This window comes from Calidris pugnax, unplaced genomic scaffold, assembly GCF_001431845.1.
Source record: "Calidris pugnax isolate Ruff unplaced genomic scaffold, ASM143184v1 scaffold21, whole genome shotgun sequence".
Lineage (NCBI taxonomy): Eukaryota > Metazoa > Chordata > Aves > Charadriiformes > Scolopacidae > Calidris > Calidris pugnax.
The window spans coordinates 3605469-3620842 of record NW_015090770.1 but is presented as its reverse complement, the minus strand read 5'-3'; the positions used below and the strand labels follow the sequence as shown (position 1 = coordinate 3620842).

At 41.7% G+C, this 15374-nt stretch overlaps 1 protein-coding gene across 1 annotated transcript in view; it reads left to right on the top strand.

Moving 5' to 3' along the window:
• PDIA5 (protein disulfide isomerase family A member 5) overlaps nt 1–15374 on the top strand; it is a 93310-nt gene that overhangs the window by 32640 nt on the left and 45296 nt on the right. The window contains exons 8-10 of the mRNA XM_014940273.1: nt 1814–1905; nt 2010–2081; nt 6588–6724. Coding sequence (XP_014795759.1) covers nt 1814–1905; nt 2010–2081; nt 6588–6724 — 301 coding nt within the window. The remainder of the gene's footprint in view (nt 1–1813; nt 1906–2009; nt 2082–6587; nt 6725–15374) is intronic.

Here is a 15374-nt window from a genome sequence, read left to right as displayed (position 1 = left end):
GGTCCCTGACAGGCTAATATTACATAATTCTGTGATTATAGGCCAGCTAAAGCTGTTACTTTTGTCATTAAAAACGAATACCATTGTAATAGGCTTTTTGCTATCATGCTTCATATGATGTATGAACACCAGAATGAATCCAAGTTACTGACTACTGACCCATCCACTGCAGGCTGGGTGGACACAGTGAAATTGTAGCAGAGTATCTGAAATGTCTGGGAATGCCCGTTTAAAACCTAGGAAATCCTCTGAGAGTTCATGGCAAATGTGAAATCTGGTAGACTGGTGTTTATGGTGTTTATAATTGGTTAACAAACCTGGTTCTTGCTTTATAAAGCAACCACTGTGTCTTGATCCTATTCCCTTTACCTACCCTCAAGTGGTGACACAGAGGATGAGGGAAGGGAAGAACTGGGTCTAGTTAACCTCATAGCAATTAAGTCAATCTGGTTGTTGGAACTATAAGGAAAATTCAAAAGTCAGCCAGAATAAACCACATTTCTGTACTCTTCTCAGTTATCTTTCCTTTATGCTTTCTCAGGATAGGGGAGAGAAAACAAAGTATATTTTTTGACTTTCCAGCACATTCTTAGAAAAGGTTGACCTTCAAATGAGGATTTTCTGCTTTAAGATTTATTTCATGCTGGCTCTGAGCACATTTGGTTGGTGTGTGCAGTTTGCTGCAGTCAGGAACTTGGTATTAAATTCTGATGTGGTGTTTCAGCTAGAAGGAGAAAATCCTGGTTTTGGAGGGGGAAGGAGGAGGGGTTTGGATTAAGACCCTGCTGCTAAAATGATTTAAGCCATCAATGCCATTAAACTAAGTTAATCATGAAGTGGTATCTCAGCAACTCCCTGGTTGAAGGTTTTACAGCACAAAGACCTCTGTATGATTCCCACACCCACAGAAACTCAGAATTGGTCCCATCTTCAAATTTTCAAGACAGAAATTGTTGGAGGACAATTGGACAGGACACAGGAGAAGTCGCGGGAGCTCCAAGCCTGAAGCTTGTGGGTGAAGAGCTCTTGAGGTGAAGGATGGGTTGGGATAGAGGGAAGGAAAGGGAAGGAGAGAGGCTTTTTTATTTCACTTGCTAGTCTGAAAAGCTGCTATGCTTCTGTGCCCTCTTGTGATATCTGTAGGACAAGGTTAATTCTTAACTCAAATTATACCCAACCAGTCAGGTAAGTTAACATATTTAAAGCATATAAATGCTATGTGGTATTTCCCGAGCTCTTGGAAACAAGGCACGTTTTACTTTTATGTCAAAATAATGCTGATTTTTCCCTTGCCATTCAGTAAGTGCACTTTTGAACTGGGATAATGCCAGTGCTTGGTTGGTTCTGGACATTAGCTGAGACTGTAAATTCGTTGCTGTAGTGGAAACCAGAGAGATGAGAGTGGAACTTCTTGTGTCCTAGCTGATGTTTGGATGTGAACCAAGCCATGTACTTAGGCTTGTAGCTTAAAATCCAAATACATGAGAGCACAAGAAGTGTGACTGAGAGAATTCCCTTTAGATATTTCTGTTAGTGGGTGAATAAAAGGAAACCGAGACACTTCCAGAGCAAGGAGGGGGTGACGAGCTGCTTGGTGTTTGCTTTCTGTGGGCTAAACTCAAATATTGCTCTGTTCCCCTCTTCACAAAATCAGACAAACTTCACTGCCTTTTACAGAGATCTTCTTGCTTTACAGTAAGAAATCAGAATCTGCCCAGAGCTTGGTTGTTTTTACTTAACTCTTTAAAAAAAAAAGGTAGTAATGTTCCTGCTGCATTGTAAGAATCAATATGATTATGCTTTGTTTTTTCAGGTTCTTGCAGGGATGAATGTTTACGCTGCTGAATTTGAAAGGATAAAGGAAGAATACAATGTCCGGGGATATCCTACAATCTGCTATTTTGAGTCAGTTATGTTTTGCTACTACTTTAGAAATCATACACTCAACTATAATGGCATGTTCTTATCTTCCAGGGCAAGGACTAAACCTTGTTTTGTTGCTTTAACAGGAAAGGAAAGTTCCTGTTCCACTTTGAGAACTATGGTGCTACCGCGGCAGATATAGCAGAGTGGCTGAAAAAGTAAGGCATTGAACTTCATGCACTCCACCTTTTATGTACTCTTCATTATTTACAGAATGTAATGGTTTAGGAACAGCCATCTCTCGCTCATTCCCACCGCTCAGAAGAGCAAACAAAACTACCCTGCTGAGACTGGATAAACTAGTGCAGAGAGATTGCCTAATGTTTGGTTTTTAGCATGCATGCCTTGCATTTTACAATTGCATTTTGTCTGTACCGGGAGACTGTCTGTGGGCCAAAATAAATGCAGATACACAGATCTAAGTTTTGTTAAAAATGCCAACTTAAATTTCCAGTGGTCTTGGGTGCCTGAACCTAATACCTTGCAAAAGGTCTGACTTTTGTTGTTTTGTTAAAAAATATATATACCAAGTGTGCAGTTCTCATGGGTTCTTCACCCTTTAGCTGTAGCCTTTAGAGCGTCTGGCAGAGACAACCTGGGGATCAAGGCACCCCCAAATTGCTTGTCATTTTTACAAAGTCTGTGTTTCCTGTCATGACATGAAGTGATGTTGAAAGCGTCTTGTTCTACCTGAAGAGAGCTGTTTGCAGCCATAAATATTTTGGAGTCTGAATGAGCCTATGGGACGAGCAGTTGAAAGAGAGAGAGAGACTTAAAAGTGTGTGAGTGTGCGTACAGATGCTCTTCAGCTGGTGCAAATCAGTGTGTCGCTGGTGAAGCTGGTAGAGCAGCTGGAGAGAGCTGAGATGGTCTGGTGATGGAGAAATACCGTTACCAGTTAGCCCCTGGCTCTTGGGCATTGTGTCATCTTTGCAACCCTCCCCTGTTTGCTGCAGCCACAGATACAAGTTTCATCTTGAAATGAAACTAATAAAAGGAAACAAATGCATGGGAAGGAACAGAGAGTTGCAGACTGATGTGATAATATGGCTCAGCAAAACTGTCTCGCTGTCCCAATGGGGCTATGCTGGGGACACACGTATGGTTGCAGGCAGCCCAGGGTCTTCAGCAGCGTTGGGCTGGGTGCTCCAGGATTGGGAACCCACAAGTGAAGTGATGGCAGAATTCCTGGTAGCATCAGGAGGTACAAACGCTGCAGGCGGGTACTGCACGGTGGATCCAAGAGGAGGAATTTAGCCATACTCTTTAAGCCTCATTTAGTCCATTAAGCCTTCAGATATGAATAATCAAGATGGCAACTGCAGCAACGCTGAGGAGATGATCAGCAAGGATATGACTTCATTGCCTGCACTTTATTATGCTTTTCAGTTTTGCAAGGATGTGGTTATCTCTTTGCTACCACATGTGGAACATTAGATGTTTGGGGTGGGTTCTTCCCCCGTCTGCCCACATAATATCCAGATAATCCCTGTACTGTGTAGTGCCTTTATATCAGTGCTGTGACAACAAGTGAACACAGCTACTGGAGGCAAAACAGAACAGCTGCAAGCTCTTTCCAATGATAATCTCTGCTAACAAGCCACTGTGGGCTTTGGCTGATATTTCAGCAGTCCAGAGCTAAAGACAGCTGTTTGTCCTCACTTAGTATTAGTGCATGCTTATTACTTTCCCAAAAGATGATCTGAGCAGTAGCCTTCCTGTCCCTGTTTTGTATCATAAGTACAACTTTTAAGGAAACAACGTTGAGTAACTATACATACTTGAATTTTGCCAGTAATTGATGTTGCGATTAAAACTATACATGAGGTAAATCTGTTACGTGCATAATATTATATTACTCTGAGGAATCTGCAGCATTAGTAGTCAAATGGTATGGCAAGGGCTATAGGAAAGCCAAGTAGTGTAATTAGATGGCTGCAGGGTGTATAGAGTATATTTCAGAATAGTATAATATTAAAATCATGTCAGGAAGTCACTCTGATGCAAGGCGTTGCTCTGTGGAGCAGGGGCACAGCAGTGCCAGAACGTACATGGCAGCCCATGGTGAGGAAAGCCAATGTGTTTTTATACTGTGCACGCGTGTGCTGTCATCGCAGATTCTCAAAAGAGAATCCAGCAGACACTGAGCCACATGAAATGACCTATTTTTGGTGGACGCTAGGTACACGCTGCAGAAAAGCAACTGTTTTCCCTCTCTCCCTTCTCTGTTTCTTTTTTCCTTTAAATGTTACTGGTAAAGTGCTGAAAGTGGTTGATCTTTGCTAGTATTTAAGGGAGGGCATGATATAACTTAATTTAAATAATTCTAACCTTCATTATTGAAAGGATCTTTTCCATCTTGTTTCCTCTTGGAACAAGAGCTGCTAGTTTGGAGAGCTGCAACACCTTTTCTTTTACTGCTTATTGAAGATGCTTCTTTCTTACGCTGAAGTGTGGTAATGCATCAGTCTTACAGGTACTTAACCTCTGTTATCTCCCTAATAGGCACTGGCTACTATCTTAAGGAGTTTCAGGTGTTTTTATGAGTTAATAAGGCTGTATGATGGTTTCTCTCCATCACAACGTACAGCGTTATTAACACAGAGATGCTATCTTGTACATACCACGATTCCTGGGGTTATTTTTGATCTGATACACAGCTGTATCAGCTTAGATGGCAGGCAAGCCAGACAGCTCCTTGCTGCCTTCAATAGCTGCTTAGTTTGTCTTGCTGTTTTTATGGACTCCTCTCGGGCTCTTCCTTAGCACCAGCTACTCAGTTAAATCAAGAACCTGTTCTCTGTTCTTAATTGAATTAGCTCTTGATAACTCTTCCAGGCTTCTGTCATCCTATTTTTGGTCTTCAGGCGTTGGATGTGCCTTGTCTCAGCTTTAAATGACACTTTAGATTTTGCTTGTTCCTTCCTCCAGGCCTTGAGGTGCTTCTTACCAACTCCTGTGTAGGCTTATTAGCATGCACAGCATTTTAAATTGGGCCATTTGAATAAACATCCTGTGCCCTGCTTTACTAATTCCTTACTGAAATAGGTCGTGCCAGGCACTGCTAAACACAGCATTCTCCCAGTGCTTTGTAGCCACTGTGTCCATGCTCATCATGCTCTGCCCACTCAACCCAACTCCTCTTCCAAATTCCTTAAGTGTCATGATTTTTTCTGGGAAGCCTTCACTCTGTCTGGATACTTGCAGATTATTGCTCCCTTACAGGCTTAGCAACAAGCAAACTGATTATCTGCTAAGCTTTTAGAGAGTAAACTCTTGGGGACGGGGACCTGCCTCTTTGTCTTTCTTGGCTGAGTGCAGCTCCGATCTTTGCTTTGATGTTTGTTTCTTGGTTCATTTATCATATAAGCAGCAGCAGAGGTGTGCATCGCAGTTTTGCATGGATTGCTTAATATTCTTGGATCGTACCCATTGCTTACATCAACAGAATTTGCTATCTAAATCTGTGTATCTCTCTACTGCTTTTTTTTTTTATCAAACTAGGCTTTCAGCCTAGAAATGAGCAAGGCAGGATAAATGAGTTATCATCCATTTGCCATTCCTTGTTCCAGGCAGCTAACACAATAATACATTTTAATCAAAAATAGTAGATCCATTTTTGCCAGCAATGGGGTCACATCCAGACCTATACTTTGCCAAAGAATTTGGGGAATTTGGGGGGTATTTGGAACTCATTACTACAACTGGCAAGGATAAAATAGCTTCAAAGTCTGGCTCCAAATGTTTGTATGTTTGGGTGTCCTTTATGTGAACACTGCTTTAATAAATAAAATGTCAATTACTATAGCTTAGTTCACATCTGCCAGATTCTCTTTTTAATGTATGTTGATAAAAGCCAAGAACAATTGTTTAGCCAGATGATGAGCACTGAACTGGTCCAGATAAGCTTGGGTTCAGTTTCCAGATTTGCCACCATGTCTTCGAGCAGTCTCCCTGGCTCTGATCCATTAAAGATGGTGGAACTCATGTAAAATCATAGCAAAGTCAGTAGAACGTCACTTATCTTTTAGGTTAAGCATGCAGTTGAGTAGCTTTGCTGAATTAGGCCTACAAGCTCACTGCTGAGTGAGGACATAACAATGCTTCCCCAGGTCTCACGGGGTTCTTCAGGGTAAAACTGTGTATTCCTGGGGAAACAGCCCGTGTAGCTAGCTCGTGGTCCCAGCACCACACCTCCTCCTCTCCCTGTCAGCCCTAATCGTTCTGTCAGTATTCAAGGTGACTGGTTATGTTAGCTCTTTCTGTTCACTGCTTTTTTATTTCATTTGCAATGGCTCCTGTGAACTACAAAGTGTGAATGCTGTGAGAAAGGGAGCATCCTGCTGAGGAGGGTAAAAGCATAACAGAAAATGCATCTGATTTCTATAATGTAATAACCAAGCAGCCTGGTTATCTCCTTGCTCTGTCCCCTTCCATTGCTGATCTGTGCTCGTGAGCTTCTTGTGGATTTTTTTTTTATTCCTCCTCCAGTTTTATCTGAGTTTCTGTGCTTATGAGTTCTGGGTGGGTACAATTATGGAAGCTGTTAGGGTTAGTGTGTCATATGGACATCTGCGCAAAGTGGTTCCTTGCAGTCTGACTTGCCAAAATGACTGCTTTACTACCAGAGAGATGGTTTTCAGCTGTGTCTGTTTGTCTTGTAGCCCACAGGCACCTCAGCCACAGGCTCCGGAGACTCCCTGGGCGGATGAAGAAAATGTAGTTTATCACCTGACTGATGAGGACTTCGACAAGTTTATAAAAGATCATTCTTCTGTGCTAGTGATGTTCCACGCACCATGTGAGTTTGTTTTGTTTTTTTTTTTTTCCCCTCTATTCTGTACCCTGAGCCAAACGCTTGCTAACAAAACCAATGGTGGTTTTCTGTGGACGTTTCACAGAGCTGTGAACTCAAAGTCCAGGCTTTTCTTGTTTGTGATGATTGTTAAATACACAAGGCGTGAAATGTTTGTGAAGTTGATGACTTCAGGTTTAGAACAGAGATGTACTGCTGGAAGAGATGCTTTGTACGCTGAGTCAAAACATAGCTGAAAAGTGTAATGATGCTTAAATAGTCTGAGACTCATCATTTTACAGCATGACTTCCTATTTCCAGCTTGTCTTCCGTGTTGTTTGCTTTCAAAGCAGAGCTCTGGCTGATTATACAACTCAACTTGAGAACTGTGAGCTCCTGAGTTCTTGTTCATGACTGCTGATGTGTCATTTGGGGTATTTTCACTCCACTGCTGCAGTGGAGTGCATTGTTCTCTGGCAATGTAAGGGGTGGTGGTCATCACATATTGTGCTGAAGTAATGCTAAAACTTGATCTAAATTCAGAAAGTCCCCAGGACACTGAAAAATAACACAGAGCTGGTCGTGATACTACTTACTGTTTGTTTGAGAATGCATTAGGCTGATATTTTTTTTTCCATTACTTGAAGTTTTAGCTTGAGCAATAAAATGCAAAGGGTTGCCCTCAGAATGCTCTTCCAGCCATGTTGTCCTCCTGTATGCTGTTGGGTATTAGAGGGTGTTAACTGTTTTGTTCACTTAGGATGTAAGTTATTTCAGCTACCTAGCTGGTTCTACGAAACTTTATGTCTGTGATGGAAGGTTGAGGCTCAAATCTGCTACGTTGGGTGATATACACAGCTTCTGTCTCTTCTTGCTGCGATGCTGGCAGTTGCAGTTGGGCGAGATGTTCATTTTCATGGGCATAGATTTGAAGGTTAGGGCTCTGGGGGCAGGCTGTGTACGCACAGCTGAACAACAGAGGGTCTTGGCACGGAGGCTGAAATCCTGCTTCCCTTTTAAGTCAGCAGGAGTTAGCTCCAAAATGCCTTTTTTTGAAGATCTGCTCATAAGACTCATTTGAAAAACATACCATAATGAATTTCCTTTGCCTGACGGAATGACTAGGGATTTGATCCACTGAAGCGGGTGGCTGGCTGCTGTTTTGTCACCGTGTTCCCTGGATTATTTGTACTAATGAAAGTGGGACCGGAGATTAATGCCTGGTCTGAAAACCAAAACACAAGTAGCAGAACTGATGAAGCCTGGTTTGCTCAGGAGTTATCCTTCGTTACCCAAATCCTTCCTTCCCCAGATTTCCATGTACCCCAGCAGGCGAGTGACAGCATGGGCTGCTGCTCCTCGGGAGCTGCACACTTGCTGGTTTGGCTGAACAACTCCTGCCAGACAAAAATTGTAACTGCTGAATTCCCCTCCTTTCCCTCCCTGTGCACAGGGGCTTGGGATAAGTGTCCTCTCTCCCTAGCCCCAGACTTCTGTATGTTTACAGAGATGTAGCCGTGTTTAAAAGCTTTTCTGGTTTTTGAGTTTGTAAATGGGAAAGGAGTCTGGTTGTGTATTTGTGATGAGGAAGAGAGGGAAGAGATCGAGGGCTGGCCCTGCAAACCTTATTCCTCTAGGAAGTCTGATTGAAAATAGATGAATACACACAACTACAATCAGATTTTATATTAAATTCAAGTTAGTTATAAATCTGAACAGGGCTCTGGCCATTTTTTAGGTTTTTTTAATACTTTATCAAACACAAGTAATTCAATTTTAGTGGTAACAATATTGCATGACCCATTTGGAGAGCAGGAGTACTTCCAGCCAGGGATGTTTTGTTTTAAGTGGCATTCTGTGCTAAGGTACAGCAGTACTTTGGCAAATGCTGTTTTGAAAGTAAATCAAATGCCTGAATCAGGCTGTTGCAATCTCCTGATAACCTGTTCCAGCTGCTCAGAATTGGGATAAAGAATGTTCCAAACCAGAACAACTCAATTTTAAATGCAACTTGAGTATTTGGGACATTTTATTTACATTCAGGTGGTAGTGGCGTGCCTACATGCAGACTCCAGCTTGTACACGTGTAAAAGATCTGTGCTAGTGAGAATCCTCTTTGGGCATCCTCAGCAGAGAGCGTAAGGCTTGCAAACTAATTAATGACAGACAACTATCATAAACAGTTATCTCCATGATTAAAAGATCTTCTCTTAGCACTTCTTAAATGTGCTAATGGAGTCACCTTATGAATATTAGGGGATAAATTACTCCAGTAAAAAAAGCAGTGAAAACAGAGAACATCTTATTTGTTTTAACCTTGGTAGCTTATGATGAGAAAGTTTCTTCTAAAAATTATGTATTAATAAAAAAATTGTTTAAACAGATATACAAAATAAGCCCAGAATTCAAGATATACTTCTGTGTAACTAAGTGTAAGCAAGAGGATTTCAACACTGGCTTGGAATTAGTAAGAACTTAAACCCCTGTGTCACCATGCAGCATACACGTGACTTGGTGTTTTTCTAGCATACTATAAATCTTGTGTTCATGAGAAGTTTTTCTACTAGAGGGAAAATTATTTCAGTGATGCTTTAATGGCATAGTCAGGTGGTCAATGCATTAATAGGGTGTAGTATTAAAAGATGTGTGGGAAATTGGAAGCTTTTAACCCTCTCTTCCCTTCTTCCAAGTGCTGAAGATACAGCTGAACCAAACACATCCCTGATACCTACCTCTGAACTGCAGAATTAGGCATTATGGTGAATGTGGCCAGTTGGGTCTCCATGCCTGTGGCTACTAATGATCATCCTTGAGGACCACACTGTAATTATTTATAATCAGTTGCACTTAGTAGCCTAATTAGAGGTGTCACAGCATTTTGTGTTAAGTGCAGCCTGGCATAGCTAGGTTCAACTAGAGCAGTTATGTGTGATTTAGACGCATCAAGGAGGTCTGTAGTGTGCAACTTGCACCTCTTGCTATGAGAGACCTTATAACTTTTCTGCAGTAATTTAGCACAACTGCTAAACAGAAGATGCGGTGCTTCAAGTCGTTACTGCTGTCCCTGAGAAACATGGATGAGTGTGGGTGGGCAGGGTGAGTTCATCCTGCTTTTGTTTTGCAGGTCACTAGGGACACGAAACAGGATTTTTAACCTTCTGAAACTCCTTTGTAGAGCCCTTAAGAGGATGTTCAATAAATCTGAATATCTAGCATAGAAAAACAGTGACCCAAACAGCCAGGAGTCTGAAGGCACTCTCCCTCCCCAGCCATCTGCGGAGGGTGTGCAGCATTGTGTTCCTTATTCAACCATTTTGATGAAATTTCGTAATTGCTGGTGGTGAGCTTAGTGTCATCCTGGTTATATCCAGACTGGAGTCTTGCAGTGAAGAAACATCTGAAGTGTTTTTTCCCAGAAACTTTAGTTGTGAACTGAGATCTCCTGCACTATACAAAAGAACAAATAAATGGCCCTTTCCCCCAAAGGATTTGGAGTTTTTTGATAGGATTGATCATATTTACGAAGAGGAGATAGCACAGTTATATTAGTGAGCCTATTTCCAAGCCTGTAACAAGAAGATGTATCACGCCAACCAAAGCTATTTCTATACCACAACATAAATAAAGGCACCTATGGTAGTCTTGTGTTAGCAACGAGAATATAGACTTCGTGTCTGTACCTGCCGCTTGCTATCTGAGCCTACAGCTGATCAATTTATTTAGATGCCCATGGTGACAGCTGGGTTCTGAGTGTCTCTAAATTTGAGTTATGCTGCTGGTCAAGTGTTGTTAAGTGCTTTAGTAGCATAGGGACATGCTAGGACTTAAAATGCTCCTGAATCACTTGAGCGCAAAAAAAGCCCTCTTGCTGTTTTCATTTGTCCCCATCAAACTGTTTGCAGAGTCAAAGGCAATTTTAAAAATAATTCTGTCCAAAATATTTGTGAAATTAGTGCAGCTTGCAGTCTCAGACTTGTTTTTGTCAAAGGAATAAAGCCCCACAAATTTCCCTTTCTACATTTTTCTCAGTGTTTTTCTTCAAAGCACAAATCTCAGAGTCTTTCACAAAATAAACGTAACCAAGTCACTGATAAGTCAATTCAAATGCTACTGAAGGGTGTTTAAAGTCTAGGATTGAAATTAAAGTCAATTCAGAAATGGATCCTAAAAGTGTCTGATTTTCATGCACAGGAGTTACTTTCCATTATGTTTTGTTAACACAGGTGACCGCTAACATTTTAAAGCCTACCTGTTCCTGCAGCCTCATGTACAGTAGTGTCCTGGCGCCACCACGAGCTGTAGCCTCCCAGGATACATTCAGAAAGCACAGATCTGAGTAGTCTGTGTTGCTAATTAGTGGTGGTCATCACTCACCTCTGATAGTTGCTTTTCCCTCCTCTCATAGCCCAACAGCCATAGCAAAATCCATGGTCCAGTATTGATGCCCAACATAACAGAAGGGAAAAAGGTGCTTTGACCGTACTGTTGGTGTGAGTGGACATTTGCTTTTTAAAAGATTAAAGTGTTAAAATGTTTTTCCTGCAACATTTCTTCCTTGTACATGAGCTTAAATTCATGTTAAATCTGTCTTCTTCCCAGCCCTCTTCATAGGACTTCTTCTGAAGTCTGACTTTTCAATATGAGCTGTAGTTGCAAGATTTTAGGTTAGAAAAAATGTCAATGGGGATTAGTGGGGATATTGGAGCCATCACAGTTTTCCTCCCTTGATAAGGAGGCAAAATAGGGAAATGCAGCTCTTTTCTTTTTTCCCTTTTTTATTTTTTTCCCTTCCTCTCCTTAACTTATTATTGGAAACTGCTATAGAGATGCAGCCCTGATACACAATTCCTTGCTCCCCCCCCAAATGGAAGGGAGGGGGAATATAAATCTTGAGATGATAAAATGCACTATAGTTTTGATGTGTTGTTGAAATGTCTGTAAGATTCCTTTTCTGTCCTCAGATGTTTTCTCTCCCTTTATAAACCAGCCCAACAAATTGCATGGTTGGTGCTTTCCAAAGCCAACTATTCAGCTTTGCAGGTTTTTAATTGCACAGGGAGCTGTTTTATCAATTTAGCTTTGAAAAACAGCTTTTCACACCCTTTCCTCCTTTCCTCCTCCCTCTGGTGCATTAAAACCCAAGGTTTTAAGCCACTTTGTGGACTCATTATTAAGAATGCTAACCAATTAGCCTGATATAAGTTGAAGGGCTCCAGCTTCTAACCAAGCAGCGGACTTGGATCTCTCCCTGCCAGCTCAACATCATTGGTTTCAGTGGTCCTGGTTTTGTTTCTTGCTGTGGCATGTGGTGAGATTAGGATGTAGGAACCCATTGCTCATTTAATATTTAAAGTAAAGCAAACCCAAAATGTGCGCACAAAACCAAAATCTGTTTTTTTCAAGCTGGGTTTTACAACTGTAAATAAATAAGTGTCCCTTTCAGACCCCCACTGGTTCCTTATGAAAGCTCCTTATGAAAGCAAGCTACCATTGCAGTGAGCACTAATTGGTACCTCTGTTGGCAGCCTCAGCAGAAAGGCCATGAGTTGAAAAGGCTGAAGAACTAATTTACTGCACAGACTGAAAAATAACGTTTCCAGCACAGGTCAGCAAGCAGCCTAACACTGTCAGCCTGTGATAAAGAAATAAATAAATCTTATGATTTTCCATGCTAATTCATGATTCAATCAAGGATTTTCTTTTTAAATGTAAACCAGTGCAGTTGCACCAACTAACTAGAAGTTAAAGGTTTGTGGATTATCCAAACAACAAACAATGCTGAATGCAGGATGGATGGAAACAACATCCTTTAATTTTTACTTGTCCCTGTAATAATTGACATTTATGATTTTTAAATAAAATATTGTCTGTGTTCAATGGCTAGAGAGAGAACTTTTGGCATCTGCCTTCAGATGTTCAGCCTCTGGATGAAGACAAACAGAGTAGGTAGCTGGGAAGCTGTCCTTGTTTGACCTGTGCTCTAGGAGCACCTTTAATTTATGAGGAACTACCACTAGAAGATGTCAAATAAAACTACCACTAGAAGATGTCAAATAAAAAGCTTCAGCCTGTCTCTGTCGATGGCATCAATTTATTTGAGTGGAAAATACTCTTTCATCACCAAAGGTCTGCCTTCTGGCCTCAGCCTTGGCACCAGCCAAATTGCTTTGGAGCAAAAGCCGTGCATCTGACTAGTGACAGCATGGAGGGGTCTCAGGTAGCTTCTCAGGAGGAGCAGCAGCAGCAATAGTAGCATCTATTCCAGCGTCTCTCCATGTCTGCACTCTATGCTGTTGTTGCCAGCTGTATAGTGTTCATCAGTCCTTGGTGGAAGGTAACTGTGTGTGAGAAGGGCTTACGGAACAGCAGACATTGCAGAGAAGAGCCTTGTTTTCAAAAATGTGCATTAGCTGTGTGAAACTGCAGGGAGCTGGAAGCTGAAAGCTTGGCAGGATGTAGCCCTCAGTCAGGGGTTTGTTTTAGAGTTTCCTGAAAGGTCTTTATAAGCTTTCACAATCCAACCTGACAAATGAACTCTACTTCTTAAATTGGACATTTCCATAGGGGCAGTACTTTTAAAAACAACTGTGCCCGTTACTCAGTGATGCTGTAGTCAGAGAAGAAAATGAAGGCAAGCAGTTCAGGGCTGCATTGGCTGCAACCTGAATGGATTACTGAAAGTTTGTGGTGTGCAAGGCGGGTCATGTATTTGGAAGCCTGGCAGATGCCACATCCACCCGGTAGAGCTGTGCTTACCAGCCCGTGGCACGATACACAGGGAGACGTGTGTGTCGGGGTCCTTGCTGTGGGCTGTTCCTACTGCAGCCAGTGAAAATGCTCTCCTTGTTTCAGAATAAGTAGAGAAAGCTTTGAGTACAGGAAACTTTCTGGACCGTTCTGGAGGTCACAGGCAGTACCTACCTCTGCTGGGTTTCTTGGTGAAGCACTGCAGATGTCAGGATGGGCTGTTGCAATGCCCTAATCGCTGAAAGATTGAATTGTTGTGCAAGGGCGCTCGGATGATGAATGTTGCTGTTCAAGAGACTGGATAGATAGTGAAGAGAAGAGATCTGCTTCGGTTTCAGCATCGTGTTTCCTGACTCGTTGCATCCCTTAGGTGCCTAACTTTAATGTTGCCTTAATGCATTTTTAATGGAATGTATAATAAAACGCTTCCCTGGACAAGCATAAATTGTGCCAACTTTGTTCATTGTATGTATGCACTTTTTAGCTGTACATTACTGGCAGGCTCTCGGAAGAGATTTATTCTTCATATAAACCAGTTAGAAACAGGTAAATTCTTGGCTTTCACTGAAGAGAATAAGGTTCTGACTGTTGATTTCAGAAAGAGGAGGACTAGGACATTCAGGCTAGGATTTAAAAGCATGTTATGTCTACAACAGGATGTTGCTTGATATTAGATATATTTGAATATCACCAAAAGTCTCAAGAAGTATAAATAGTTCAGTGCAATGACCTGCCAATGCAATGACCTGCCTCATTAAACTAATTACAGCAATGATTTTCAGTAGAGATTTAATGACACATTAAAACAGGAGTTCTTGAAAATAGAGCAAACCTGGAACGTGAAGAACCTGACATGGATTTTTCCTTTAATGACCATCCGACTTACGTTTCTTGAGGGTTTAAAAATAAAAAATCAATATGGCTTTTAGTGGTACTTAATATAAATAGGAATGTGGAGAGTATAAAAATCCTAATAACTAACTTGTGCAGTAAAACTTGATGGGATACCTAATGAAAAGGGTGAACACAGTAATGACGGAGTCCATTGTCTCTTTTGTGTCGGTCTTTTGATACTAGAGCACACAGTTTGGATAAGATTATTGTCTTTTTGAAGCAGTTTGTGCTTTGAGCAAAGTCATAAAAAAGGATGATCCAGTGATAAAAGCGATAGCCTTGGCCTGCAGATGTAAAAGTTTAGTTCTTTGCCTTGCTTTGACTTGTATAGTCATGACCCGAGTCGCTAAATAATTTGTCTTGGTTTCTAATCTGTGAAATGCAGATAACATTTCACTTTGCGTGGGAGTTTTATCTAGTGAGCCACGTCCAGACTGCAGGGTGCTCCAGTGTTGCAAGGGTTGGGGTACAGAAGGCGTATGAACATTGCAAAGACTTGATTAACATGAAGGAAGTAGGATTCTGCCTTCAGTGTTCCTTGGCTGGTGGCGGACAGTCAGGCTTTTGGCCCCCAGGCTTAGGGAACCCCATGTGTGACCGGGAGAGCACACAAATTGAGCAGGATTGTCACAGCTAGTGGTGATGACTTGCAGCCTGGTTAGAGCCTGTGCTGGGACTTGAAGGGAGGAGCCTTGTCTTGCTCTGGTTTGGCTTCATAACAGAACGAGTAGCAAAACCAGACTTTTTGGGGCATTGTGTCTCTGCTCTGCCTTTTGGGCTGGATCTCAACTTGCTTTGTGCCATGGTGCTGTTCTGGGGTCACGTTGTGTATTCAGTTATGGGTATCAAGAGCAGTATGCAGGGCAGTAGTAAGGGAGGAAAAAAAGGAGCTGAGCTGTAGATAGTTGGGTTTTGTGAAATTTGAGGGATTTGTTCAAAAATGCATCACTGTATACTTGCCTCCAATAGGGAGCAATTACTTTCTCTGTTAAAGAAGGTATTTGTGAAGGTTATT